Source organism: Zophobas morio, unplaced genomic scaffold, assembly GCF_036711695.1.
Source record: "Zophobas morio isolate AGI-343-1 ecotype UQ-CSIRO unplaced genomic scaffold, CSIRO_AGI_Zmor_V1 ptg000110l, whole genome shotgun sequence".
Classification (NCBI taxonomy): Eukaryota; Metazoa; Arthropoda; class Insecta; order Coleoptera; family Tenebrionidae; genus Zophobas; species Zophobas morio.
The window spans coordinates 275,229-301,685 of NW_026972215.1; the positions used below are offsets into that span (position 1 = coordinate 275,229).

The 26,457-nt window shown below is 28.5% G+C and overlaps 4 protein-coding genes and 1 long non-coding RNA gene across 6 annotated transcripts; 3 read left to right on the plus strand and 2 right to left on the minus strand.

The window, feature by feature from the left end:
• The first annotated feature begins 551 nt into the window (after positions 1–551).
• On the plus strand, positions 552–1,592 carry LOC135144912 (B-cell receptor-associated protein 31-like). 2 transcript variants are annotated; one of them, XM_064077041.1, is made up of 6 exons: positions 552–657; positions 800–923; positions 995–1,119; positions 1,176–1,321; positions 1,373–1,473; positions 1,530–1,592. In XM_064077041.1, exons 1-6 carry the CDS (start codon positions 572–574, stop codon positions 1,557–1,559), a joined length of 612 nt encoding a protein of 203 aa, XP_063933111.1. In that variant the 5' UTR covers positions 552–571; the 3' UTR covers positions 1,560–1,592. The 2 variants fall into 2 exon arrangements, with proteins under 2 accessions (XP_063933111.1, XP_063933112.1); XM_064077042.1 differs by having other exon boundaries at positions 552–653.
• Positions 1,593–1,750: 158 nt separating this feature from the next.
• On the minus strand, positions 1,751–2,192 carry LOC135144873 (uncharacterized). The gene is made up of 3 exons (XR_010283254.1): positions 2,034–2,192; positions 1,876–1,972; positions 1,751–1,826 (listed from the first exon to the last, which is right to left on the minus strand). It is a non-coding gene; the product is annotated as an uncharacterized LOC135144873 (long non-coding RNA).
• Positions 2,193–3,763: 1,571 nt separating this feature from the next.
• Positions 3,764–6,495, minus strand: LOC135144882 (T-complex protein 1 subunit delta-like). The gene is made up of 16 exons (XM_064077011.1): positions 6,399–6,495; positions 6,212–6,264; positions 6,065–6,154; positions 5,870–5,978; positions 5,769–5,815; positions 5,613–5,708; positions 5,433–5,544; positions 5,305–5,370; positions 5,166–5,239; positions 4,969–5,108; positions 4,816–4,912; positions 4,555–4,686; positions 4,375–4,475; positions 4,177–4,314; positions 3,910–4,120; positions 3,764–3,852 (listed from the first exon to the last, which is right to left on the minus strand). Exons 1-16 carry the CDS (start codon positions 6,463–6,465, stop codon positions 3,838–3,840), a joined length of 1,548 nt encoding a protein of 515 aa, XP_063933081.1. The 5' UTR covers positions 6,466–6,495; the 3' UTR covers positions 3,764–3,837.
• A 3,089-nt stretch (positions 6,496–9,584) lies between these two features.
• On the plus strand, positions 9,585–21,049 carry LOC135144894 (adenylate cyclase 1-like). Its single transcript, XM_064077023.1, has 31 exons — positions 9,585–9,633; positions 9,873–9,967; positions 10,045–10,122; positions 10,191–10,269; positions 10,353–10,411; positions 10,504–10,560; positions 10,823–10,930; positions 11,822–11,907; positions 12,013–12,080; positions 12,201–12,393; positions 12,904–12,949; positions 13,003–13,123; positions 13,743–13,851; positions 14,118–14,309; positions 14,363–14,462; positions 15,352–15,438; positions 15,633–15,757; positions 15,833–15,907; positions 15,962–16,036; positions 16,180–16,291; positions 16,346–16,452; positions 16,895–16,933; positions 17,013–17,123; positions 17,350–17,426; positions 17,771–17,868; positions 18,071–18,148; positions 18,209–18,262; positions 19,303–19,382; positions 20,365–20,437; positions 20,501–20,607; positions 20,852–21,049. Exons 1-31 carry the CDS (start codon positions 9,587–9,589, stop codon positions 21,047–21,049), a joined length of 2,934 nt encoding a protein of 977 aa, XP_063933093.1. The 5' UTR covers positions 9,585–9,586.
• Positions 21,050–22,809: 1,760 nt separating this feature from the next.
• On the plus strand, positions 22,810–24,095 carry LOC135144895 (protein unc-50 homolog). Its single transcript, XM_064077024.1, has 8 exons — positions 22,810–22,933; positions 22,988–23,100; positions 23,177–23,202; positions 23,289–23,354; positions 23,423–23,543; positions 23,600–23,721; positions 23,778–23,900; positions 23,962–24,095. The coding sequence occupies exons 1-8, from the start codon at positions 22,931–22,933 to the stop codon at positions 24,093–24,095; spliced, it is 708 nt and encodes a 235-aa protein (XP_063933094.1). The 5' UTR covers positions 22,810–22,930.
• Positions 24,096–26,457: the final 2,362 nt, after the last annotated feature.

The window sequence follows — 26,457 nt, forward strand, 5'->3', positions numbered from 1 at the left end:
AAACCGAGGCCAAAGCTATAGTAAGCATATATTAATTAGATAATTTCAGAATGCTAGTTTATTTGCTTAAAAAGTTAGTTTACATTTTAAATAGTAGGCATTAATAAAAAAAAGTATCGCAAACATATTGTACTACAATTGCACTCTAGTGAAAATATTTTTTCAACTGGTAATGCTTAAGTAATAACACTAGGATCTGGGGCAAGCTACAAAAAAAAAAAATTAAATATTTATTCGTTTTGTTATGTTGTTTTTATTATCTCCTTTGTTTGGTACGGCAGGCAGGTTAGATATTTAAAATATTACAATGTTTTGGAAAAGGTACTGGTTTACTTATAAAGATAAACATTATATTGGTAATTTTTAAATACGATAGAGATGTTTAATAACGTCAAAGTCCATGCTAATGTCGACTTAAAAACTAAGTCTGAAAAGTTTTACCAAGAACTCTCAGTGCACTGACAAAAGTAAGAGGCTAAGCAATGGCGGTGTCTATTCACTTATAACCCTTCCTTCTTTTGATAAGTAAACTTACAAGTCTCTCTTTGCTTGCATTAATACACAGCTCGCGATGGTTCAGACAACGATAGCAGGCTCAGTGGCTGTGCTAGAACTCCTTTTTTTTGGATTTTTATGTTTGCCACTACCAATGAGTTGGTCACCTTTTATTTTGAATGTCGAAACCGTTAGAAAAATTACTTAAATTATCTGTGCATTAACACTTACATCTGTTCGTAATAGTCTTAAGCTGTCTAATTAAATTTGTAATTTATTTTTTAACTATAATTTATGCGTGCAGGAAGCATGGTATTCTAAGTTGGCTAGCAAATTTACCCAGTAACAGCATTCCCGTAAGAATTTATCAATCCATGCTCGTAATTATTATTGGATTCTTCACAGATTCCTGTTACCAATTGTATAGGGTAATGCATTTTTATCTCGACATTTGGCGCTTTTATTTAATTTACCTTTTTTGAAACAATTTATTTTTTAGGCCGTAAAAAAAAGAGCCCTTAATACTAGAGAAAAACTAGTGGAACCAGACAATACCTCCTTAATACGTCTTTTTCACGCCGAAAAAAACTTTTATTTAATTTTTTTTACCCTCTTTATGCTTCTGTTAGTTTTATATGCAAATTTCTGTATTATAAATAAATAAACTTTTGCTTTTTCAGGGTCTTGATTCAGTTTAGGCATATGTCTAGTGAGGTAATAAAGGCAGAGGCTTTGGCGAAACAGGCTAATAATGCTTATGAAGGATACAAAACTTTGTTAAACACTAACAGTAACGCAGAAACTTCCTTGAAAAAGGCTATCGAAGGTATGAAAAGCAGCTTTACTTATATAATATGAATTATTTTGGTTTCATAAGATAAACGGAAAGCTGAGGCAAACTTGGAGGCCATGAGAAGGCAAAGTGCAAATCTTCAGGAGGAGTATGAAAGACTCCAAAAAGAAATTCAAAGCGATCAGGTAAGTCGTATATTTTTGCAAATAAATTTTTAACCAAGTCTTTCATTAAACTAAAGAATCGCCGAGCCGATAAAAAAAATGACTAAAAGTGCAAAAACCTTCTTTTATAATAAATGCGGTATATAAAGAACGTTATGAGTTTTTTTGAAAGGGTCAAGAAGGATTATAGCTTAAAAGTTAAATCAGGAATAGTCTACAGACTTCAGTAAAATAACGTAGACACTTGGAAAGAAATACAAACTTCTTTCGCATAAAGACCATTAAAAAAAGGCTTAAACAGAAGCTTTATTATATATAAATTCCCATAAACGACAAGAGAGGAAAACGTTTAATGGTTTGACCGAAGTTCATTTCTATATAATAGTTATATAAGGTAACTTTAATAAAAGTACTTAACGATACCTTAGTTGAATATTAAAGTCATCTTCAACACAGTCATCATCCCAGTTGTCTTCCCATTGCTTGCCATCAAAGTTATCTTGCAAATTTTCATTCCAATCTTCAAGTATCCCTTATATATCGCAAAGAAAAAAATATGAAAACTGTTACTCGCATTTCACCTTCCGCTGGAAAGTCTTCAAACTCGTCATCCTCCTCGAAAAATCCCAATTCTTGTGGAGATGGACTGACTGAGGTTCTATAATCCATTTAACTGATAAGAAAGATTGCAATAACTAAAGTGACCTCCTACCCCGCCGACACTATAAGTTTTACAATAGTAATTTGCTTCTGGCGTGTGAGGCTTCGAGGTCAGCTTTTGATTAGTGTAACTCAGAAAGAAATTAGGAGCGGTAACATTGGCGAAGTCATTAGAAATATTAGAATGTAAGGGCAGTTAGTTTGAGAAATTTGTATATAAAAGGCAGCTTATTGTAATTAGCATTTAAATTAAATTAGTTATAATTCTGTTGTGCGGAACTTTGCTAAAAGCTTTTGTATTTGCATATTAAAAATTGACTATATTAAGATATCACATAACTTTTCTATTTTTAATTTGACTTGCTTATTATAAATGTATTTATTAATAAATTTACAATTTTGCTCGTTACTGTTACTAACTATTTATGTGTAAGAAGCTAAATTTTGCTCGTTATTCTTACTAACGTTTTCATGTAAGAAACTAACCAATTTTAATATTCCGGTTATGAATAACACGTTTTTACTATAAGGTTTAGTTATATATAGGGTCGTTAAAGGTAATTAACCATAACTTAAAGAAAAGGAAATTGTGAGAACCAACTTGGATTAAAGTAGATCTAAATTTAGTTAGAAAGACATATAACCAGGGAACAGGTTCAATGAATTCCGGTTAAATAAAACAATAAATAACTAAAAACGCGGTTATATTGCGTATTTATCAAAAAAAATAAAATATCAATAGAATTTCGCAACTTCGTTGTAACTTGAAATATTAAAAAATTGTCGGAGTATATAAATATAAACAAAGTATAGTAAAACTCTTATTGTTTCCTAATAAGCATTCCATACCATAACAAATACCGAATATCTCGAATTTTACAGGTTAAAATACCGCAACTGCGGTCTTAACTGAAAAAAGGTCCACGATGAGGATTGGCTGGTACTACAACCTTTCGCTCAAAGTTTAAGACATTAAATTTCATTTACTTTAAAAAAAATCTTTAAATCCGCAAGTTTAAATCATAAGTAAAGAGACGCAAGTTCTGAAGTCTTAAAAACTTTATTTATTTTTGCTCAGTTTTATTTTTATAGATATACTTAGACCAAATATGGCAACACGACCTCCCGATATTATAGAATCCGGCTATGTACTGTCTATTTAAGATTTACTAATATTTACTTTGTGCTAAAAAAAAAGATTTCTGCAATTAAAATGAAATGTTTGTTAGCTGTAGCTAATGCACTCCGCGACTTTAATATCTTATAAAAAATCATATATATAATTATCATTAAACTATTTATCACTGGAAGCCTAACAAAACTCTTACTTTAATCTTTTCGGGTTTTACACTAAATAACGCTTCAAGTCAATAAAGCAAGTTTTTATTATACTATTTCTGAAGAGGCCCAATCGTATGAAGTAGCTAACACTACCTCTTGTGTATACGAATAAAACATGCAAGGCGACCCGTGAGGCAGCTCCGTAGACTTTATATATATTTTTTATGAAACCCTATTGATCAAAATGGATCGAATAACAAGTTTAACCCCTGCCAAATTAAGTAATTGTGGGCAGTAAAAAAGTATATTAGTTTACCATAAACTCTTTCTATAAGAAATTATTGTTATCAACTACTGTTGGAAGTAATAAAAAAAAATAAAAAAAATTTATTTTAATAGTTACGCGAAATATTTCAAGAATTGCAAGCATTCCCTAAAGTGTGGTTAACGGGTGAACAACTAAAATAAGAGACGATTAAACAAAAAGCGTATGAGAACTACAAAGAATTCGTCTACCACGTCGTCGATCTTCAGGATGCTGCAAACGGTCTCAGCGGCGAGGTTAACAGCGCACGTGGATACCAACAGCGGTTGCAAGACGTTATCCTCAGTTATGTTCTTCACCGTTCCCTTTTTCACGTTGATGCCTGCGTTAATCTCTCCCTTGTGATGCCGATTCCGCAGCTCAGTTACCACAGAGATGGGATTGAGCCCTGCATTCTCAGCCCTGCCCAAAAAATATCTATGAAACTTCGTAAAGGACTGCTAATTCGCACGCAGTACAAAGTAAGTGGGATGATCTCCATCGCCTCTGCAAATGCTTGAAAACAGTACCCGTCCATGCCAATCATCGACTGCGCCTTATCGCGCAACTCAACCGAAATCTGAATTTCAGGGGCGCCGCCACCAGCAATTAGCGCGCTGCCGGAGATATAGTGTAAACGAGAAAAGCTCAAAGGGCAGAGGAGGAAAAATAAGCACTTTTCTTTTACTAAGCAACGAATCACGCAGAGGGCATCATGGAGACTCCGCTCAGCCTCTTCGAGAACTAATTTATTAGAGGCCCGCATAAGAATGGAGCACTAATTATAAAAAACAGTAATTAGACGCGATAAATACAAATCTCAATAAATTTTGTGAATTTAATATATGTATAAAAACTGTATTTCCAGGATTGGGGACATCAGAAAACTTCGTGAAGGATCCCCCGGCAATTTCTTCAACAAGCTCCGCCGAACCGAGTTTATCGGAAGTAAAAGAAGACGGATTTGCAACTGGTTTGCAGCCGAGTGTCTATGTATAGAAAAAGGTTTACTCAGCTATTCATAATTAGAAACCATAGTTACTCAATTTAAGCCCGAAGAGCATCAATAAAGTTTTTTAAAAACTAGCTATTTTTCCTAGAGAAGATAAGTGTATTACTTTGCATATAAATTCAACTTCATCTCTTTCAATATCCGTGATGACCATAACCTTCATCTTAGAAAGTATATGCAGCGACAAGTCATTCACGGCGTCTCTACGACAACGAGAAATTGATGGAAAAAAAGAGGCACACAAAAAGGTGGGAAATGCCTCAAAATAGACTTCTGAACGAGTAAAACATTGCAGCCTGACTTTTTAATTTGCTTGCACAAGTTGAGGATGTACAACCTCTCTTCTTGGAACACACGATCCATAGCGGCGTAATCGGAGACCAGAACTTGATTGTCAATCTACGCGTTAATTATAATTAAAAAAACGGCTGCAAGCAGACGTTACGTTTGACCCACATCCGTTTTAGGGGCCGATAAACAAAACTGAATGAGCCCGACCTTTGCCTTTTCCACTTTGGTCGGAATCGAGCCTATAAGAACAAAGCAAAGCAAAAATAAAAAAAAATTGGATCCGTTAATTATAACTAAAAGAGACCTAAATGGCGTACGCCTTGGTTCAACACGAGACCATTAACAAGCTCAGTATCCTCAACGGTTCCGCCTAAAGGAATAAATATACAAGATTTACTTTTTCATATAACCTGTTAATATGATTTAACTAACCAACTTTTTTAACAATTCTAATATTTTTTAAGTCCACATTAAGAGATGACTTGGCCCTTAAGACTGCCTCAACCGCGATCGGTGCAAAAAGATTGGAATACTGCGCCACAACCTTAAATTAAGTTTATTTAAAAAAGAGGTAATTATAAATTGCACTTTTAAAAATGATATAAAGTGAACCTTAGAGCTTAAGGAGGTTATCGCACTTTTTATCAAAGTTGCTCGGTCGTTCAAATCAACGTTGATAGACATGTTCTTCAGCACGTTAACAGCAGCCTTATTAGAAGACAAAAAAAATTATAAGCAAAAAAATTAAGAAAATAAAAAATAACAAACAGCAGCTGCATTTTGAAAGGACTCAGAGATAATAGTCGAGTGGATTCCTTTAGTAATAAAAAGGATTCAAAAAATTATTAATAAAGTAAGAAGTTCAAAACCTAAACGAAGAAGGCGTTGAGCGGCAGAAAGTAAACTTCCTGCTAAAACAACGACGGAGGTGGTGCCGTCACCCGCCTCGACGTCCTGAGCGTGCGACAGCTCGACGAGCTTTTTTTTGAAGTTAGTACAAAAGTAAAATAAAGGTTTTAAATGTTCTTTTTATAATGTAAATAAAAAATAAATAAGTTACGAACCATTTTAGCAGCTGGATGAAGGACTGACATTTTGTCTAGGATAGTAGCTCCATCGTTAGATATGGTCACGTTGCCGTCAGGCGCGGTGATCTATACAGAAGTAAAACTGAAGCCTTAAATATTGTAAACTATTATTTGTAATGAAACCATTTTATCCAAACCTCGAGGTCCCAATGAAGTTCTGACAGCATCAGCAACAGCTAAACAATATTAAGTTAAAGTTTATAACACCAACAAAACTTCACAATATACGAATAACCAAAATTATACAATGCAAACTATAGGTTTAACATAAAACACTTTTAATAACTCCAAAACTTAGAGCTATAAACACCTTTAGCTGCCTCAATATTCGTCTGTCTAACTTCTTCTGGTTTTTCTTTATCTCTAAAACATGTCATCTTCTACAATTTTACTAAAATCAAAAGCACAGCACAATGTGTTCCGCTGTTAACTGCAAGCCGAACAATTGCTCTCTACAGCTATAAAGCGGTATCGCGTGTTTGCATCATTAAGGAGGGTTTGATATCGCGCGGACACTCTCTAAATACTAAAAATGAATTTCGAGGTACTGCGGCCTAGGTAATTAGAACTTAACCTTACTTGCAGTAATAAAATAATGAGGTAGAAAGGATGGTTGATATAATTAGTTATACTGCAACTCGTAATTAATATTAAAAAAAAATTTGGTTAACTGGCAAACTGATTTATCCCTTCACTAATTTTTTACTCTTTGTAAGAAGTATCTACACTAATGGTTATAAAAAAGGCTAATAATTAATAAAATTTGCAAAAGGCTTTGTTATTTTGAGTCAAACATCGAGATAGCGTAAACCTGGCTTAAAACTGTAACGGTACTGATCAACACACAGCTTAGACTAATAAGCCCTTAAACAAGCCAAGAAATAAATTTTAAAATAAATTTCTTTCGTAAAGGTGTAAATTGGAGTAGCGAAAAAAAATTAATTGTAAACCAATTCACAGAGATGCTTTAAGTGCTTTAAAAACTGTGTGGTGAATCTAAGGTAAAAGTAATACTAAATCAATGATCTGTAAGCAAAGGCTCGTTTTACTTTTAGAAGGAGGTTAATTTTTTGGTCAGGAATTTAAAAGATTTATATTTAATAACTTTATTTTCTTCCATTTAACATTTAAAAATGTGCTCACTTTTTGATTAATAAATATAATAATGTTAATAATTTCCTTTCCTTCGAACTGCTTTTTTCCACCCACGTGGTGAAGCCAGAGTGATTTTGGCAATTGGTCTGGTGTCGCACGGTTAGTAGCAGTGTTTATTTATAATATTACGAATAAAAGAGGCTACCAAGAAAGATAACTGACCAAAGCTTTTTAATAAACTGAAAATTTAAGTATTTACAAAAGGGATTGTAGAAAGAGTGGTGTTAATGCGTCACAGGCCTATAACTGTTCAAAGAAAGAACATTGCCTGTAAATTTATAAGGTATCGTTGAATATTTTTATCCAGTTAAAGGGTTCTCCATTTCCATTGTAAACATGAGTTTAAAACGCAAGCACTTTGCCTATTTTTTGGGGCAACACTAAAGTTTAAGGTTTGTGTTGCTATAAATAAAGTCGAAATATCTTAAAAAATTACCGATGTTTGACTGGGAGCTGACTGCGATTTCTTTGGTTTTTTAGTAGTATTGCTAGGGAATTAGCTATTATCTTGCTTCTGCTATTCTTTTAAGTGTTATTTACTAGTATACATATATATTTTCGACACTCCCATGTAAAAAATGATTGATATTCACTAATTCTTTGAAATCTCGTGTGTAACTTAAATTAATTTTTCTTTAAATTTTACGAAGAGCTAACAAAAATTCTTTTTATTCGGAATAAATTCTTCTTGTGCGCGTTTTGTCATTAACAATTCCTCATGTGCGTTGTAACTATTTTAATATGTAGCGCACTCGTTCATTTTAAGTGCTAAACAATCTAAACTTTTACGCACCTTTCACGATTTTATCAACCGCTATGAATTTTTCACTTATTGGGTTCCGGGTCATGGTTCCGTTAATCAAATGCTCAAGCATGTATATCTCCATTAATATAATTCTGACGCAGCATTGGAGTACTCATAAAAAGTTTCGATGGTTTTGTTCTTTCTTTAAGTTGTTCCTAGCAACTCCGTAAACTCAGTAGACTTTTTGCGTACTCAAATAAGCTTGTTGCTATTGTAATTAATTTTGTTAAAAAAACTTTTTTTGGTATACTTTAAGTTAATGCTTACTAGCACCAGGTGCATGATAATTTTATACTTTGCGTTTTTAGCATTTAACCAGATATATAAGACTTCCACTTCTGTTACTTTTTCTATATCAAGCGCCTGTAGCGTATTTTCTCGTTAGGTTACTTTTGCTTCTACATCCAATTTTTAACTCTAGTTCTTATTTTACGGTCTTTTCTTCAAGTTCTATTTCCTCCTGTGCGTAGCTTTGATATAGTTGCGCAATAGTTTAATTATTTGCTATAAGATCTTAGTTCTTTAATCATATCTGCTTAAAGCTAATTAGTTAACTTTTTTTTTATTTCCTTAAATATATTCTGACTCTTTTAATTCAAGGTTGCACGCTTAATATTGCCAGAGAAGATTACAACCTTTAGAGTAGTAACAGCTAATCACCACTGTGGGTTCCAAATTCAAAGTTCTATAAATCTCTTACTTTTTAAGTTATGTTATTAATCGTGATTTTTACTCCTTGTCTATTTTAAGCCCCCTATTCTGTCCCTAACTAATATCATTTTTTGTTTCTTCTATTTATAATATGTTTTTTTAATTTTTTCTTAGTGTTCTGTAAAGTAGAGTTTCTAATTAATTACTCTTTGCTTTTTTATATCTCTATTTTCCGGCTTTAAGTTATCAGTATTCTTATATTTAAAAAAAGCGTAAAAACCAATCCTGGCTGAAATAGCAACCTTTTAGTTTACTAGTTTTGATCGATTACTTAGTCTTAAAAGTGAGACAGATAGGTAGGCGACGAGACATGGGATGTTTACAAATATATGATCGCCCCTATAAGTAACTGTTAAAATACAAGAAAACCATATTGTTAACGTTAACCATAAATAAGAACGCAGTTACTTCATGTAGTATAAAAAGTTTAAAAAAACAAAGAAAATTCTCTTTTTTTTTCTTTGGCTTTCTTTATGGAGATCTTTTATACCGTTTGCACTTGATTTTACGGGGAAACTGTTTAAGTCAATATTAATAAAAAAAACAGATGTTTATATACTACTTTTCAGTGCAGGTACTATAATGTAAAATTTAGCTGGGATCTTTCGAATTTTTATTAATAAATATATGTATATCTTATTAAAAGTTCTAAATTAAAAAAAACCTAAATTCTTGATCGCAGCCTTAATATTTTGATAGAGATGCTTTAATAGTGGTAGGCATTATCTTATCAGAGGGTATCTGACAGTCCTCTAATGGTTACTTGATAAACATTTTTTATTCGCTCTTTTGGGCTTTAGTGTAGTGCATATTTATATCTAACTGTTATGCGAAAATACAATAGCGGATCATTTTTTTCTTCAGAAAAAAAAAGGTAAACAATAGTTTTAGTCAAAATATTGTAGGCTGTGATTTTATTAAAAAGTCTATAATTAAAATAAAATTTAATAAAGGTTTACAATTTAAATAAAAATTAAAATTGTTTTACCGGCGCTTATAAGAAGAAAGACTTTATTTGGCTTAAAAAAAGACGTACTAGTAAAATAATAAGCAGTATTAGTAAGATCTAATAATGGATTTAGATATTTGTTTAAACGAAGTAATTATCTTTAGTGATAAAAATGCTCGAAATGAACCTTCCATTCACGCTGAGTTGAGCCTTGCTTTTGCTTTTGAACACCCTTTACTCTTAGTTCATCTCGTAGGTGGTAAGTTAATCAACTTTTTGACTAACAATAGTTAATTGTACAAAGTAAATTTTTTATTTGCTGTACGACCTTCAAAGGTCACCTAAGTAAACTGCATGAAACATACTTGGCTGAAAGAAATAAGGCAGAAGACTTTATTATAAATGCTGAAAACGGTTAAAACCAGTGACGTCTTTAATTTAAAAAAATAATTTAAACAAAAATCCACTTTAAAATCCCTTAGATCAAAAAAGTTCTGGAAGCCTTAGCGAGCCTGGCGTAGACCGTCGCTCGGCTGATTTTAGTCAACTTTGGGAATCTCAGTCGATACTTCCTTTAAACTTTATATTATTTTTTGGTTTAAGTTATTATAATAATTTTTATAATTAATTATTCTTCTAAATAGCGGCGCTTCCTCGCCTTTAAAAACTTTTTCTGTAGAATGTCATGTCATTGGTGAATTCGGTGAGAATTGATAGAATTTTCTAATACACACTAATTTTTTTTCTTTATAGAAGTACTTATATTGTTACTATGTTTTTTTAAAATCTATTTAGAATGCAAGTTTGGGATCTGTTCCAAAATTATTGAATGTCCTGGAGCCATCCTCACTAGTGACTAATTTTTTTTCTAAATTGTTAATTATTACTCTAACTCAATAATGACCTTTTTTTTATAATATTTAATTCAATAAGTTATTAAAAATTTAATTATTGTTTTATAGTATTATGAGCTTAAATTATAGTTGGTATCAATAATATATTTTTTTTAATGTTTAATTTATTAAAATTTTTATTTCTTAATTAAGCTTTTTTGGGTATTATATCTATTTATTTACTTAAGAACGTCAGGTTTTTTAATTTTTTTTAATTAAAGTTGTTAGGAAAGAAGTTTACTTGGAATTCTGTCCCGTATGGAACGAGATTTTAACGATTAATTTATCTTCCATTCTCGATGCGAGCAGGTCTAACGCAAGTTTTAAAGGTTTAGATTATTATAAAAGTATACAAAAATAAAAATTTTTATTTAAAATGTTAGTTCTTTTCATAAATGATTGTGACAAAAATAATTAATTATAAAAATAATAAATCTGATCTCGTGCTAAATTAAATTTCTAAAAATAAGATTTCTCGTTTTGTTAAAGAAAGTACAAACTAAATATACAACTTTCAAGTTTTGCTAAAAGAATGGCGCCTCAAAAATATTTAAGTTTAATTGAAATTTTCTAAAGGACTTTGAAACAAGTTGTATAATAATAGAGTTCATACCGCTAGTGATAATAATAATAAGTTACATATATAAATTATTAAGTATAAGTATAATAATTATATGCTTTAAATAGAAAAATAAACATAAGTAAAAATTAACCGATAATTTAAAAATATTTAATAAATAAGTTTTTATAAATATGAATAATTAATAATATTTTATAGTATAATTTATAATAATAATAGAAATAACAAGTTGTTTATATATAATAAATATATAATTTAAATTTTTTATTTAATATTAGATACTATAATTAATAATAAATAAATTTAAAATAAATAAATGTAAAGATTTATAAAATCGTATAATAAATTTATAAGTAAAAGTAAAGTCTATTAAAAAGTTTGAGCGGAACTTATGGCCATACCCATGAAGCCTTCGCACTATATAGATTTTTATTGGCCCAGCATACAACCAATAGCCATTAGCAATGTTTGCTTATTATTTTCTGCTAGTAAAATAAAAAAATATTTTATACCAACATTTATAATAAAAAAATTTCTTTTTATGCTTTTCTTTTTTTTTTTTAACTTTTATTATGTTTATTTTATTTTCTCAAGTTTGTTATAAAAATAATAAAAATAAAAAACTTTTTTTTTCTCGCAGATTCTGAACTTCTGAGGATACTATTATTAGTAGATTCGAAGCTCTGCTGTGAGAGAACATTAAAGTTAAGGGATCTCGATACTTCGGTATGAAAAGTATATATAAAGTTCATTACTGTTATTATTATTATTATTATTATTATTATTATTATTATTATTATTATTATTATTATTATTATTATTATATCATAGTTCAATAGAAAACAGTATAAATTGTACCAGACACACGAAGAAGATGCTCAGAAATTTAATACTACAACGTTTTCTTACTTATTATACTATTTTTGTTAATGATAGTAATAATTACTATATTTTTTATTACTATCACAATATTTTTAAATACATATTAGTATTATTATTATTTTTTGATAATATGGTAGTCGAAAGAAAAGATCGAGTACCTTTTCTGCGCCTTCCACTGATTTACGGCTGAAGAAGATTCTCTCGCTGCGCACTTTACTAATTCTTATTATGAGTTTTCTTATTACAATTGTTATTACGCTCGTAACGTTGATGTTCTACACTTCTGCTTCTAATCAACTTCGTCTGTCTGCTGAAAGAATCTCGCAAAAAGTAAAGCTTGTAGATTATCTTCTTTTATTATAAAAAAATTATTTATAAATATCTATCTATAATATTTTTTATGAGTAAAACAAGGAAACTTCTAATTTTGTAATAACTTTGTTAAAGTTTATTAGTATGGATGCTTTAATATATTAGAATTTTTTTTTTTTTTGATATATAGAAAAAGAAAGTATGTAAATCTTTTTGGTTTTTTTTTAAATTATAGATTTATTAATTTTCTTATTAATATTAAAATATTATAATTTTTTTATTACCATTTAATATATTTAATTTATTTTCCTTTTTAAAATTATTAACTTATTTTTTATTGGTCGACTTTATTTCACGAGGTCTTGTCATTGGTAATTACGTTCACTATAATTTTTCAATTCATTATAAAAGTTATAAATAAAAATATTTTTTTTTTAGTTATTATCTAATAATATTTTAAGCAAAAGTTCATTTTTTCTTCTTCTCTATAATTATTATATTGCAAGCACTAATTATTATGAATAATAGGTGCTTTCTAATGTGGTCAGTACTTTCCGTTTAATATTAGAGAGCGGTAAAAAATAATATTATTAATTGTATTTGCTTTATTTTTTTTCCTATAAACAGTAGAAACTACTGTTGTGACGGCTGCCACTATACTCAACACACCGCTTTACGATGGCCCTGTAGACGAACGAATAGCAAATTATCTGTTGCACACTATTTACTACGTATATTCGTATTCAGGGTTTGTCTATAATAATAATGATATATAAACAAGAACAACAATAATAAAATGATAAGAATAACAAATAATTATAATAAATAATATTAAATAATAATATAAAAATTTAATAAAAATTTAATAATAAATATTATATTATAAAAAATTTACAATTTTATTTATTGAATAAATGTTAGTAGTTTTGTATATCAATAACTGTAACAAAGCTTTTGTGTAAAAAGTTTTACATAATTATCATTGAACATAAAATTTATTAGTGATGCCATTTTTGATTTTTATTTTTAATCACTTTTATATTTTTTACTGTAAAAAATTCACTAATTTCTTACAATTCATTATTATTTTTTAAATTATGTAATTATTATGTTAACAATTTTTTTACTGTTTATTATTATTTATATTTATCACATTTATATTTAATTTTCTAGATTCACTATTTTTCATACATATGATAGTTATTTAAATTTAAATATTATATTTACTATTTTCTTTACAATTCATATTTTTATCGGGTAACTTTTATATATAATTTATTTACCATTTTTAATTATTTTCGGGATATTTTTATAATATATAATAATAATGAAAAATTCACACTATTTACGATAAAATTTTTCAATAGACTATTATCGTATCCGTATCCGCCATTTACCCCGCAGATGTTTATTGGGACAAACTTGCCTTCCGCTAAATTTTATGCGGCCTCCATGTACTCTTCCACTCAAGAAATGGTTCTCATAAAAAATAAAGCCATGTTTGCATATAAAAAGTTTCATTTAAAAAAGTTAGAAATATATGAATTTTTAATTCTTTATACTTAAAAGTTCTAATTGGCTCATGTTTAAATAGCTTTTTTTATTGGCTGCTTTTTTTGTTAATGAAAAGTAGTTCTATTGATTATTTTATTCTTAATGTATTAAAAATTTTATTGTAGAGAAATACTATATAATATTTTGTTTATATATTCATTATTTTCTATATATTCATCATATTTAAGTCATTTGAATGGGCGACGATAACGTATAATCATAGCGCACCAAAAGCCTTGAACATTGCAGAGCCGCCAGATTATATTTTGATGCAATATTCAGTAAACCGGCACTGCGAGCCGCTCAACTATTCCTGCGCTATTGCCAATTACGCGGACAGAAAAGAGGTCGAGGGGAAGTACAGAATTCTGAATCCACTGGTCCCTATTGACTAATTTAGATCCGTCACGTGTTTTATTATTTCTTTTTTCAGCAACGTCTTTGGTATGGCGAAGCGGTCAACTGTACGAGCGTTTTTTGGACGGACATTTTTTCGTTCTCCAGTGACGATACAGTATTGGGACTGACGGCGTGTACTTTTTTTTTATGATAACAATAAAAGTTTTTATTTTAAGTACAACAATAACGAATTGGATTTCTTTTTAAAAAAAAAGTTGCAAACTTTGTAAACACTTTTAATAATATTTATATATATTATCGTCATTTTTTGTGTTTACTTTTTTTTGATATACTATTTATAAATATATTTAGTATTGAAAAGTTAATATTATTTGCTAAAGCCGTTTTCTCTGAGAATTGTAATATTTAAGTGTCTAAGTGCCACACACACTCAAAAAGATTAAGATAACTATTATCAATAAATAAACTAAAAATAAAATATTAATAAAAAAGTTTAAATTATTATTTAATAATAAAATAATAAATATATAAATACTAAATAACTAAAATAAATAAATAAATAAAACCAAATATTCATAATAATAAATAAATTTGTATAATAAAATCTAAATAAAAATTAATAAAGAATATGTATTGCTAAATTTAAATAACTTTTACTGAAAAGTTTATTTATTAAATGTATTAATAACTTTTATATATTTGTATATAAAGTTTGCTAGAATTTTATAAATACGTAATTATTATTGTTATCACAACTAATACTTTTTATATTATAAACTTTTATTCTCTCTGAAATTTATAATTTTTTTTATAAAAAATATAAAAACTATTATTTCCTTTATATTTTATTATTATTACATGATATTTATTAAATGGTAATTATTATTATTGTTCAAAATAAATTTACTTAATATAAGAAAAATATATAAAATATTTTCATTACATAATATTTGATTAAATGAGAATTACTATAAATTAAAAAATATATTATACTTTATATAAAAAAATATTATCCAACTGCCGCTATTATACTTTTTAAGGAATATGTGATATTTTTATTAGCGCATCGCGTGCCTTTTGATACTGGATATCCTCTGAAATACGTGATTGGAATTGACTTGGTGCTAAGCGGCCTCAGCAGTATTCTCGGTGGCTTCACTATTTTTACTTAAACTATTTTACTTTTTATTAGGAAATCAACATTTTTAGTATATAATAATTATGTTTAATATCTATAACTTTTATTTTTTTTCACTCTTATCAACTTTCTTTTTTAATTCATACAAGTTTGCGCCGAGCAATTTTTTTTAAAATAAACTTTCATCATTTTTCTTGCTGTACAGCCCTTCAGAAATACTATGACACAGGCTTTTCCTACGTTAAAGAGCTGAAAACAGACTATCTAGTGGCCAACTCCCTGCACGCGCCAGTGACTTACCCTAATGGGACTCGAATTTTAGTGAACCAGGCAGCTATTTAACGTAGTTTATTGGGTGCTCACAGAAAACATTATTAGTTTTTCCCCCTTTTTTGGGGGGCTTAGAGTGATAATGAACGAATTGCGATAGCCGAGAAAATTCTTGTAGAAAAGTGCCAATTTACATCTACTGTCTACCAGGCACGTGCGCAACCAATGTTTATTTTTTACCTACAAGTTATTATTTTGTGTCAGAAAACTTGTTATGTGGCATCAACTATCCTTTCAATGACGCACTTTTCGGTTGGGAAGTCCACGTGGGTCATTGTGGTTGGTTGTTTTTCTATACCTCAACGCATCGCCGAATGTATTACACATTTTTTACAAATGACCATTATTTGCTCCAAGTAACAATAAGCCGTTCCAAATATAACTTCAATATTTGCATTCCCTTTATTGTTATTTGGTTCTAGATTGTAATTCCCGAGTCTGATTTTGTATCGCTTTTCAACCGCGTGGCCACCATTAGCATTTCCGTGTCTGTCGGATTTTTTTTTCTGTGTTTGCTTCTTTTTTCTCTCGCCGGTTTTCTTTTCATTATTATTTGCCATTATTATTATCATTCATTATTATTACTAGCGACCCAACTTTTAACATACCAATTAAATCACTGCACTAAACAACTCCGCGCCTTTTCTCAACTAGACTTTTCCGAAAACTTTACTTATTCAGGAATAAATTCGCCTGTAAATATTATAAACAAGAATAATTTACTATCAATATATATAAAAAACTTATAAATAATTACTTAATAGTAAAGTTTTTATATTAATGAGTTAGATAACAATAAGTAAAAAAGGTATAAAGTTTATTAAAAAAAGAATATTTTAAATTTCTTAAAAAAACTTTTAATAAAAGTTATGATAAAAAAATAAGTGATAAAGTAATTTATATTATTATTGTTTACATATTAAAAGCTTTTTATACCAAAATATAATAAGAACGTTATTAACATAAATATATCGTAACTTTTAATTTTATACAAAAATTAATATATTTTTTAATAAAATGCAATGAAATATATTTGCTTTATCATAATATTTGTGAATTATATTTTTATTTACATAAAATTATATATAATAAGCTTGAATTTATATATTTTTTTATAGACAATGTTATTATTATTAGATTAAAGAAATTGCCCGGGTGAATCAAGGACTGAACAAAGTAACGAAAAAGATTCTTTGCTATTTCGTTAATTTTATTAATATTTCAATTATCTTTACTTGTTTTTTATTTTTAATAGATTCGCGCGTCGTTAATGTCGTTTATAAAATATGTCCCGGAAGGAGTCGTAAAAAAAATTCTTATCTCCAATAGCATCGCATCAGTGGGCGCAAGTCGTCGTAATTTGACAGTACAAAAAATAAATATTTTATCGTTAATTAATTGAGAAATATTTTTTTTAAAGTTGATTGGCTTATAATTTCATTGTGTTATTCAAAAAATAAATACTTCATTCTTATTTTGCTGTTAATTAATTGGGGAAATATTTATTATAAAGCTGATTGGCTCTAAAAATTTTGTTTTTTTTAAAGACAATAATAATTTTATTAATTATTTGTTTATTTATTTCTTTTCAGATTTTTTTTGCAGAAATAGAAAACTTTTCTACTATTGCACAAGATTTGGATACGGAGCAACTAATTAACACGCTAAGGTTATTATTGGCAGCAATATAACCACCTTACATCATACAAATTAATAATTAACATCAATCAACTTATTTTAACACAAATTATATAATAATGTACTTTTTACATTTTTATTATGATCTTTTAATTGGTACAAAACGAGGCTGCTTTGCTTTTGCAACATGCTAGAAATATAATGGACATTGCAGAGTTTAGGGTTTAGAAGGAAAAGGCTTTGTAGACACTTCACAATTTTTTTTATATCACTATTTATTAACAACTTTTTTTTAATGTAAATAGTAATTATATAAAATAAAATAAAAAGTATTAAATTTACATCTCGCATGTTATAATCTTTATAAAACTGCAGAGATTTTTATGTGGAAGTCACTAAGCTTATTGAAGAGCATGAAGGAACGGTGGACAAATATCTCGGCGAATCGCTGATGGCGCTGTGGAACGCACCGGGTAATACTGATTGGCTCCTAAAGACAAGTGATAGTTATAAACTACGTGGCTTGCGTAGATTCTGTTTTAGTTGATCGCTATTGCTAGTGTTACCTGCGGTCTACTTTTTTTATTATTATTATTAAGTAAATAATACCTTTTTTTTTATAGGTTTTTCTATAATTTTTTTTACCGTCTTTTACCTTTAGTATATTTTTTATAGAGCCTGTTTCTGAGCATCCCGTTAAAGCATGCGAAACTGCGCTAAAGTTTAGTACCGAACTCGAAGAGCTCAATAAAAGTATAAAATCTTTTTTTCTGCTTAATTTTAATATAAACTTTAATTATAATTTTTTTATAGACATGAAAAGCAAGCATTTACCAGCTTTTGATATTATTATTGGAATTCATACGGGTACACCGTACTAATAACAATAGGCACTGATAATAATAATAATAGTCATTGATAATACAAGTTTGTCAATATCATGCGATTTATAGTCAAGTTAAAGAAATAATAATATAAAAATAATAAAAAGTAATACTAATAATATTACTACTATATAAATATAACTTTTTGATAATAATTATTATAATAGTAATTTGATAAATTTTAGTTATTCTATATACTAAAATATTAGAAAGCTAATTAAAAAAAATAAAAAGATATAGTAATAATATATAAAATATAATTATTAATAACTTTAGTATTTATAATAAATATAAAAATAAATATTCTATAAATAATAAAGGATGATAATAATTATATATAAAAATATATAATATGAAAGTAAATATAATAAACATGCAAGGCATCACTAAGTAACAATAAATATAAAAAATATATTGATATTTAAATAAACCTAAATATAAAATATTCCATATATAAAAAATTCACAATAATCATATATATATAAAAATTATGTTCTAATAAAATATTATCATTACGCAAAGCATCACTAATAGAAACAGTAGCACAACTTTAGTATTTTAAATAAATTTCAGAATAAATTCTTAATAAGTAGTAAATATTATTGAAATGGGGTTAATAAATTTTTTAATGAAGTCATTTCCTTATACATTATAGTTTTACACAAACTCATAAAAATAGAAGCCTACTGCTTTAATATAAACCAGTAGACTTTCATAGAATCTACTAAGGAGTTAAGAAAGCTTTATATTCTATAAAAAAGGAATTATTTACTGCAGCTTTCACTATATTGTTACCAAACTAATTTATTTAGCGTTATTATAATTATTTTACCAAATGTTTTTATGAATTATCTTCTGTATCTTTACTACCAAAAAATTTGCACCAACAAACGTTATAGTTTTTATGTTGGGGATGCTTTCACTTATTGTTATATTAAAACTTTTTCTTATATAAATATTTCTAAAATGAAGTTTTTACAAGTAAAATGAGAAAGAAATTACTAATATTTATAAATAATAAAGGAAGTTGTTTGGTTGGAAACTTTGGATCCTCTTCGCGTTTAAATTATACTGCATTTGGAGACAACGTTAATATTGCTTCGGTAATAATTATAATAATAACAGAGATAATAAGAATGAATAAATAATGCAAATAATAATAAACTTTTAACAATTCTATTACTAATTTTTCCATAAGGCAGGTTAACTGTTATAATTCTTAAAGTTTCTCTCATTATTTTGTGTAATTATTATTTTATTAATAAAGTTTTTTTAACGTTAGATTGAATATTTATTTTTGTTATATTATTATTTCTATTTAAGATGGTTTAATGTTAATGTTTTTATTATTGTTGTTTGTTATTTATTATAATTAAATTTTTTTTGTTAATTTTATTATTATGTTCACTAGTGATTTTTCAATTCTTTATTATAATTATTCTTTTTTTAATAAAATGTTATCTGATATTAATAAAAATAATTACTATAAATCTTTTTTATTTGTTATAAACTTAATAGCCTCTACAAATATAATAACTTTCGACATGTTCTTACGTATAAATAACGAGTGCTTATTATCTTTATTATTTGACCGCTATTAAGTTGGTAGATTTTCGATGTGATCAGCCAATAATAAAAAATTACCCTTTTACTTTTTAATAGTACTAAATAAAGCCACTTTCTAACTGGTCCTGTAACGACTATTTTTCTGTCACTACATTATTGCTCGGCCGCAGAATATGTAGTTGACGCGCTTATAATAACCTATTATGCTTGGTTGCCTCAAGGGCTTCATACACTTTTCATACTTTTTATTGTAGCGCGTGAAACAGAGTGCAGGGAAAACTATTTTTTAGTGCCAAATATATTAAAAATTCGCAAATTTTTTAAAATAAACTTTTTGTTATTTGGTAAGAAATGCTATATTCTGGTACTCTTTAATTATGAAAAAAAAACGGAAAAGTTTATTACTTGTAATAATTTAATATCTCTGGCAAATTACAATTATTACTAAATAAATGTTTTTCGTTATAAGTTTTGTACGACTTACTATAAAAATAGTATTCAATTATTACACCACAATAGAGAGTTCAAAAATTGAATGTAATGTACGGAACTAATGTAATTGTCACAGAAGACACGCACATCTTCATTCGAGGTTAATTAAAAAGACGAAAAATGATTGGCCAGCATTTATTGAATTTCAATCGCGATTGATCAGACCGTTATCTCTGCCGGCCGTTGGACATTGTGGTAGTCAAAGGCAAAACGAAGCCTCTGCTGGTGTACGAGCTTATTGGAAAGCTGCAAGACGCGCAGCCTGCAGAGGTAGACTTTAATCGGCTTCCTGTATATTTACAAAGAAATTTTGTACTAACAAACCATTTTATATATTAAATAAAAAAAAAACGTATACCCTGTTAAAGTTCTATAAAAAGCTTGAAGAACTGATTTTAGTATATAAACGTTGAAAAACAATGAAGCTTTCATTTTTTTTCCAGTAGCATTTGTTATTACTATTTTATTTAACTGAGATAGTCTAAATATATTAATAATTAATAATATTAATTAGAAGGAAAAAGTGGATTTATTTATCGAAGCTTTTAATCTCTACTCTCTCGGAAAACTTATTGAAGCTCGTGCTAAATTTGAGAGTTACTTAGAAAAATACCCGCTCGACCGCACTGCTAAGAAACACTTAAGAACATGCATTAAGTATGAAGGACGAGAACAAGATTGGCAGCGTTTTAATGTTATGACCAAAAAATAAATGAATTTTAATTCACTAAATTTATGTAACATCCGCGTAATCTTTACCTGTTCAAAAAAAAAACTCAACCTCTTTTATACTTTTGATCCAGGTAAATCCACTTGATAACAAGTCTTAAGTAAAAAACTTAAAAAAAAAATAGATTTATGTTTTTCTAAAAGACTCCACTCACTTGTTACAAAACCAGCTAAAATATTTTGCATCTTATCTTCTTTGAACCCTTTTAGGAAATTTTATAATACTTAAAAAAGCAGTTAAATACTTGCAGCAGTCTTATTTTTTTATTAAAAATATTCCGTTAAAGTGTGTAACTATACGGGGATGGCCAAGGCTCAGTTTAAGAAAGAAAAAAAAAATTTACAATTTTAAGAGAACGTGTATTAAAAGTTTTGAATCGAAATTTAAAAAGTTTAATGCGAAAGTCTTAAATAAGTAAAATAAATAATCTCCAACCTTTAGTTATATTTATATTTATACCCGCAACCAAGGTAGGAGCAGCTATAAGTTTAGGTGAGGGGTAGGGTTAGAACTATCAGCTAAAAATATCCAAAAAAAGAATGCTAAAGGTAAACGTCTCTAAGTGTATCCAACGCTTTACCAACGAAAGTTGGTGCAGGCATAAATAAGTTGTAGAAAGTTTTCAACTTTTTCATGTTTATTTGCCTTTTTCTCACAAAAGCTGTTTTGGCCGTATAAAATATACATTAAAATTGCTCATTTCTACATGACTTGAATATTTATTTAGATGATAAAGTACAACTTTATAAGATAGCTTACTGGTCCAATATAAATAGGAAAAACCAAAAAGTAAGCTTATATTGAAAAAAAAAAGTTAAGAGAAAATTAGGGCGCAAAGTATTTTACTTCACAAAAAAGAAATCTTAAGAACACACCTCACTCTTCTAAACATTTTTTGTCAAAAAATGAGTTATCTCTTGGCAACTCACAATTCCTTAAAGTAAAAAAAAAAAATTAACATAAAGAATCGTAGTACTAAAAAAAATTTATAATTTGCTTTTGAATATAACAACTTTTTAACTAAAAACGGTGCATACATAAACAATAAAGAGGCAGTTCACAAGGAACATATAAGGAAGTCTAACTTGCTAATTTTCTTCTCAATATAATAAAATGCTTATATAAACCCAGCTGTAATAATACTATAAATCGAATTACTTTATAAGCGTAACTAAATTTCACCCAAAATCTTATTAAATTACTACAATTCCAAATTAGTACTTCCTTAGCAATATACACTCACCAAAAAGTTCTGTATAAAACTTGAAAAAAAAGTGTCGAATAATAATTTATAATTTACTTAAAGTATTTTCCTTTTATTTAAAACGACTTTATTATAATCTGAACTCTGAATTTCAAATAAAACATTAAAATATATTTTCTTGATACTATATTCTATCTTTTTATGAACTTTCATTTTTCAATGTTAATCTCGATATCATATTAAATATTTGTGTATAACAGAAGTATCTTTAAACTAAAGCTTTTTTAAAGTATATACCTAAAACTATTTACAATAAAATTTGGCCAGCCCACAAAAAGTAAAAACAGAAGAGAAAAAAGTACTTCCCCCCCCACGTGCTAGTCTATGCTAACTCTCTTATCCCTTGCTATTTTTAAAAGCTTTGTAAAAAAATTTTTATGCAAATTTATAGTTTGCATCAAGTTTATTTTAGTATATTTGCCCGACGCGGCTTAAATTTTATTTATAAGGGAGTTAAGTTTATAATATCTAGTGTGTAGATCGGCTCAAAGAGTTATTTTTATCTACACCACCCTATAAATTATTTTTAAACCCTTAAAAAAAAAATTATTCTTCAAGTTATGCTTTTCAATTTATAAAAGTTTACCAAATTTTTGAACATGGTACACGTTGTTTACAGTAATCATACCACTTTTTAAGTTTATATATGGGCTAAGATGCAAGAAAGGAGACTAAGCAGATATTGGAAGCGCATCTTTTATTTTCAACATATGGATTTTGAAGTAGCTTTTTCTGATTTAAAAAATCTTTGTTATCAACCTAAAAAAGTGTAAGTTTCTACTTTTTAAAATAAAGAAATATATCCATACTCACTTTTTCTAACCCTCCCATTAATTTGGAGAAAGCTATGAGAACATATACTATAATAAACGTAAGTTAAACAGTTTTACAATGTTTATTAACCTAATTTTAAGTTTATTTATGTTTATCAATGGTTTATAGTAACATTTTATTTAGAAACTAAGCTCCAGTGGGCCAGAGATGATCCTGCTTTTCTTGTTCTCCTTATAATTTTTCTACTCGGTTCTTTTTATTTGGTGCCTATAACTAATAAAATTTTAAAAAAAATTAACTATTTTTTAATTTCACAGTGACGTCTTGCGGATATTATGTATACTTTCGCTTCTCCTTACGCTTGTTTATAATTTTCGTATGTCGCCTTATCCTTATCGAATTTTTTGGTTTGGGTGCGGTCATCTCAACGCTTTTATGGTTTTTATAATTTTTTTATTTTCTCAACCGTTATTTGTAGATTTACCACAATTAAGTTTTATAGGAAATAAATATCTGCTACAGTCTCCTCCCCACTCTGTCCCACAATCCATTGAATGGGCATACGCTTTCGATATTCACTGCAATTCTTTTTTTCCGCTGTTTTTAATTTTATATGGTAATTTTTATAATACTATTTTCACGCTTTTTTTAAGAGTATTAATACAATTGCAGTTCTTCATTTATTTTTTAAGCCGATCATTAATTCCACGAGCTTTTTAAGCCTTTTATTCTCCAACACTTTGTTTTTAATAGCTTCTTGTTATTATTGTTATACAACTTTTCTTGGGTATAAAGGTAAGTCAATCTAATTTATTAAATTAATAATGGAATTCAATTAACAATTCACTCGCAAAAGCTCTTCCCTTCTTGCGTAAAACAGTCTATATTCTCTCTCCTGTCCTCCCTTTGACTCTGTTTTATGGAATTAGTGTTTATATACATTGGAACATTGGCTTGTTTTTTTTAAGATCTCACGGGTTTATTCAGTAATGATTAATAAAATTTTATTTCTCATTCTTAGTGAGATTAAAATAATATCTAATTTTTTTTATAAATGATTGTTTATTATTTAAGTAGTTATTAAAATTTTCAAAAGTGGAATATGATTAAAGTATAGGAGGCTTAATTATACATGTTCTATTTGCTTTTTAACATTCCACTCTAGATTCATATTAGTCCCTATTCCTACAGGCATTGGCCATTTTAATCAGGCGTTATCCATGTTTTAAATTATAACTCTAGTTGTTCTTCAATAGGTTTTAGGCTTTAGAAATTGGCCTACACCCCAAAAATGGCAAAATTAAAAAAAAGGTTCAAAATTATTCCTATTAGCAACTAAAGAAGTTTTAAAACATTATTCCTGAAATAGACACCCTTCTCCGGTATTATATAGTAGAAGCAAAAAAAAACTTGAAGAACATTTAACTGACATAATTACTTTTCGAACAATGGCCCTTGAAATTTTTTAATCTAAGATAGCTTTTATATAAATTAGCGAGCTTGATATATGCAAATAAGTTAGTAAAAAAAATTAGTTTTTAGTTCTTGCTTCGCTGTCTTGTATAGCCTACAAGGTGATAAAGCCTGCATCTAAACAATTATTATATAATAAAGTCTTTAACAGATGAACTGTATTTGCCGCTTATCTATTAGATTTTTACGTCCTGTTACCCACAGGCGCAGTATTAACTTTGCCAGTAAGTTTATGTAACATCAATTTCTGCTTTTTAAAAAATTTATTATAGTGTATTACTGAGTCAAAAAGATATTTTAATACTATAAAGTTTAGTTCAATAAATTTAAGAGCTAGAGTTATTATATGAAAGACTCGCTAAGTTAAAAAATAGACGCAGAAGCGAATAAGCAAAACTGAAGGTTTCCATACTAATGTAGAGTTCTGTTGCTAGTAAATTTCTTTACTAAAGTCATTAAGCTTCCTTATTTTTGTCTTGGGCATAGTTACCAGAGGGCTATTAAAGGATTCTGATAAAGTGTAAAAATGTACTAAGCAATAACACTATAACGAAAATTAATTTACCTATACAGTACTATGCTATGCTATGCTCGAGTGCAACCCCGTAGTCTAATACCCTAGAAATAAAAGTCAGAATAATCTAGTTCAAAGTCTACGGGTAGTGAGAACCGTGCGTAGGAAGAACCCTCTCGTACATAATTATAACCGTTTGAGCTAGATTAGTTATACTACGTAATAAGACTAATTTAACTTATCTTTTACCAGCTACAGATTGCTGTACAAAGGTTTAAAAAGGAATCTAGGAGGTATAGTAATCTGTAAAGTTAGCTAAGAATGTGATTACCTTAATCGGGTAGTGATTTAGAACCGGTATTTTGTTTATGGGAACGAAGTTATGCATTATTCTAAGGTAGGTCTATACTACCTGACGGCAACCACTTGAATTAGGCTTTAAAATGGAAGATTTGTTATAGTAAGCTCGAAGGTATTATTTCTCAAAGGTAATTATCAGCTTAAACGAGGTTGCACGGATCGAATGACATGAATACCTTGAAAAAACGCAGACGCGTGGTTACTAAGCTTCAAAGGCATCACATAAAAACGGGGACGAGCGTTAAAACTCGTACCTCTTGGACATATTTGTAGCCCTTTGAGAAAGTTAAATAGATTATTAACCAAAAGACTAACCTTAGATAGTGTTATTGTCTTAGCTTTGTTAGAATGGAAAGGGTGGATAAGAGTATTAAGTTAAGCCTTTAAAGCTTTTTGACAGGTTCTAGGTTACTTTTACCCTTACTTAGGGCCTTGTTAATGAAATAATTTAATTTTAACCAAAATAGCGAATTATACCCAGGGAAGTCCACCTGCTGCTTGAGTGAACAAGCTATGTAAAACTTTTTAGGTACTTGGCCCTAGTTTAATTGAATAATAGTTACAAATATTCGACAGTTTACTTAAATGCTCGGAGTCCGAATTGTTTCTTTACTTGCACCAGTAGCATACTAGAACTCTACCATATATAGAAGTAAACCCTCTTCAGCCAGGCACCCATAAGAATTCATTTTCACTCCAAAAAAGGAGATAGCGTGCCTCCCATGGTCGCCTAACTCGCCTGCATTCGGCGCAATTCTCAATTATTTTATCCATTCCTTCCGATTGTCTACTAGACAACCGTATATCTTTCAGAGTTTATTGGTTGTATTAAGATCCTATTATCTCTTTTTTATTCAGGAACGGTAATTTCCATATAAGGGCCCATTCGTGGCTTTGCGAATTTTGATTTTGCGAAATGCTTATAGGTGGTATTCTATCCTTTCGTTTAAAAAATCCATCGGGTACCTAAAAATGAGAGTTTGCAAACTTAACCTGACCAGGCTT